The 3,527-nt window shown below is 39.7% G+C and overlaps 1 protein-coding gene across 1 annotated transcript in view; it reads right to left on the bottom strand.

The window, feature by feature from the left end:
• The window catches only part of LOC118418203 (protein lin-41-like), a 4,744-nt gene extending 1,980 nt beyond the window's left edge, over nt 1-2,764 (bottom strand). Inside the window, exon 1 of the mRNA XM_035824043.1 lies at nt 2,168-2,764. Coding sequence (XP_035679936.1) covers nt 2,168-2,764 — 597 coding nt within the window. The remainder of the gene's footprint in view (nt 1-2,167) is intronic.
• Nucleotides 2,765-3,527: the final 763 nt, after the last annotated feature.

The raw sequence follows: 3,527 nt of genomic DNA, 5'->3' as shown, positions 1-3,527 counted from the left end.
TAGGCCTTCTCACACTAGTTAGCACGCATGCGCGGGTGAAAGGAACTCTGGGTAATATGTCAAAGTTGAAGGCCCCCAGAAAATCAACATTCCGCCATTTTGCTGGCGCCATTACGTCCCGGATATTGTTACACAAATCGAAATCATGGTAGGGACGGGGCTGTTTACGTCATATTACCAAGAGTCCCTTTCACCCGCGCATGCGTGCTAACTAGTGTGAGAAGGCATATTGCTTTATCCGGTAAAAAGTATATAACCATTGCTTGAATTTTGACGGATGTAAGCCTCTGTCAGCTGTCGCGAGATCAAACAACATTGACATATTTTCGAAATCGGGACAAAACCTACAGCTATCTCTACCAAGTCTGCAAGAAGAAGAAGAACCTTATTGTGCGACAATTGTAAGAGGTACAATGTATGGCAATCAGTGTTACAATGAAGTTGAACTAAATACAACTACAACTAAACTAATCTAATCTAATGTAATGTAACAGCATAAACAGTCTAGTTAATATTACACAAGCTAACCTTTTCAGCTAATTTTTTTTAAAAAACCTTTTCAGAACATTATGTCAATATTGCATTGTCTCGTTTTTGTAAATGAATTGGCTACGCAGGTAGATATATGAACAGGACATGATAACAACATATTGAATACCTCAGTCTTAGCATGAGGTAGTACAGTATCGGACTTACATACGAGGGGTGATCAATAAGTTCTCGGCCTCACCAAGAAATAACAAGCACAACTCAGATTTTCAGGCACAACTTCATAGAATGAAGTCTTTTATCAATATCCTCCAAATTTCAAATTCTTGGATTCATTACTTTCCAGGCATTCGTTTTTCCTAAATTAGAAGGTAAATGGCGAGAAAAAAGTGGTGTGAATTTTGATCAGACATGTGTGGGTCTAGTTCCCCATGCCATAAATTAACAAAAGACATTGTCAAAATGTTTGCTAATGATTCTCTTCCTATTTCAAGCAAAAAGAATTAGGTTTCTAACTTCCAGCAGCGCAAATTGACCCGCACACTCAGTTCAGGTCAATTGTCCTCGATTTTTTCCTTCTCCCTCACCTAACGTTACTGGGTGTCGCCTGCAAAGTAATGATTACACTAATTTGAATTTTGGTATATATTTATATAAGACTTTATACTTGACATCTTTGCTTCGAAATCTGAGCTGTGCTTATTATTTCTCGGTAAAGTCGAGGACTTATTGATAACCCCGCGTACATGTACAAAGTCTTATATAAATGTGTACCAAAATTCAAATTATTGTGATCATTATGTTGCAGGCGACACCCAGTAACGTCAGGTAAGGGATAACGAATAAAAAGGTGGACAATTGATCTGCAACCTGAGGTGTGAGGTCAAATTGTCTGATCACACTTCACCCTTCTTTTTCTCCCCACCTACCTTCTAATTTAGAGAAAAACGAATGCCTGGAAAGTAATGACTCCAATGATTTGTAATTTGGAGGATATTGATAAAAGACTTCATACTATAAAGTTGTGCCTCAAATTTTGAGTTGTGCTTATTATTTCTTGGTGAGGCCGAGAACTTATTGATCACCCCTCGTACAATAGATTGTAATAACTTTTGGCGGTCTTCTTCATAGGTTGGACAATCCCTCATGAAGTGGAATTCCTTTATCTATGTCATTATGGCATGCGGGACAAAGCCTCTCATTGCAGGACGAAAGCTTACCGGTAGTGTGTCGGAATCAAAGAATAACCAGAGAAAGACTCCGCCGGCGATGAACAGAGCAAGGGCTATGACCCCTCTTACAACTGAGAATACCTGCTGGCGTGTACATTCTAAAACATTGCACGTTATATCAAATACATCGCAACATAGCATATTGAATGTAAGAAAAATCGTGTTGCATTACAAAGGTAAATTGTATCTCAATAAACAGACAAGTTATGATTAAAAGACAAAGAATTTTTCTCAAGAAGTTGGAAATTTAAACCTTGGAATAAGACTTGGTTTAGCTTCACAAACGGAACGTCCATCCTAATAAATCACTTATCGACATCTTTTATCAACTTAACTGGAAGCCAAGCTCTGCCTTAAAACAAATTGGCATACAAACCGATAGATTAATCAAAGTCTTTGGACATAATATATTCATCATTTTTTAGACACATCTTACCGCAAGATACAGGATGCTGGACGTTTGGAACGTACATCGGATTCGGATGAAGCGCATTCGGGGCATGTTGCCTTTCCTCATTGACAACATCAGAGGCATTTCCATCATTGCTCGATGGGCTGGTCAAGACATCATTGGTGCTGTTTGGAGCCGCTGTTTGTGTCTGCAAGAACTGTCCCGTTTGGGTGTGAATGTCCCCTGATGATGTTGTGTCACACGCCATGTCATCCCGTTCCATGTATGCGACAGCATATGGTATAATGTCCACATCATCAGCGATACTGGCTGTTTGTCCGTTTTCAGCTGCAACATCATTTACCTCGTATCTAACAGCATATGGCTGGACGACATCACATTCAACTGACCCATGGAAAGGTTTATCTATTCCCTTGTTCGTTTGGGTGTGACGAATGTTCCCTGATGTTGTGCCACACGCCATGTCATCCCGTTCCATGTTTGCGACAGCACATGGTATATTGTCCACATCATCAGCGATACTGACTGCTTGTCCGTTTTCAGCCTCTACACCAGGTGTTGCTATACTTTCACTCAAGATGTTGTCAGGGGATGAATCTTCAGCCATGGCTTCGATACCTCTTGACGACATGTTACGATTTTGTATTGAAAACCGTGGTATCTGCTGATGGTAAGAGGCGTCACTTTTCTACAATCCCGTGGTCTTTTTCCAAAGTTCCAAACGTTCCCGTTACTCGACGTCTCTCTCTTTTACTTCAATATCGTGAGTGCCATACACGTGAAAATTGGTCATCCCAAATCCTATGTGGCCTTATGCACTGCATCAGTTCCGCCGCCCACTGAAAACAAAACGTGACGTCAATGGACAGACAAATTAACCTATATCTAGATGAAGAAGCCCACGTGTCATCTTTTATGTATCACTGCTAGGATTTGAAGAACTCGAATGTTGAGCGTGCAGCTGACACGTTATACTGATGTTATTTTAGGGACTCATCACAAATTGGTACTTTTACTAAATATGTTGCCTCCTTTTTCGTGGTGTGTTAACTTAATGTACGCTTGAAGAGTTCTCCTTGTTGATAAAGTTCATGTTAAACGTTGTGTTAAAATCATAGTATGGCTTAGTTAATTTATTGTTGTACTCCATAAAATCAGATACATCTACTCTGTTTAAACATCTTGTTACGTTTATACGTTCATTCTTTTTTACAAACGTAGGTCTACACTCTACATGGTCATTAATTTTGAGCTCACTCTTTGTGGGGAAAATGAATCTGCTCGGAAACATTTACTTAATGGAACATGGCCTTGTTGAGTAAGATCATGACAACAGTCTTGTTGAACCTCTTGTTGATTTGTTTGTGGTCCGACGGAATATCAGATACATCTAC

Source organism: Branchiostoma floridae, chromosome 6 (genome assembly GCF_000003815.2).
Source record: "Branchiostoma floridae strain S238N-H82 chromosome 6, Bfl_VNyyK, whole genome shotgun sequence".
Classification (NCBI taxonomy): Eukaryota; Metazoa; Chordata; class Leptocardii; order Amphioxiformes; family Branchiostomatidae; genus Branchiostoma; species Branchiostoma floridae.
This window is presented reverse-complemented; position numbering and strand designations above follow the sequence as displayed.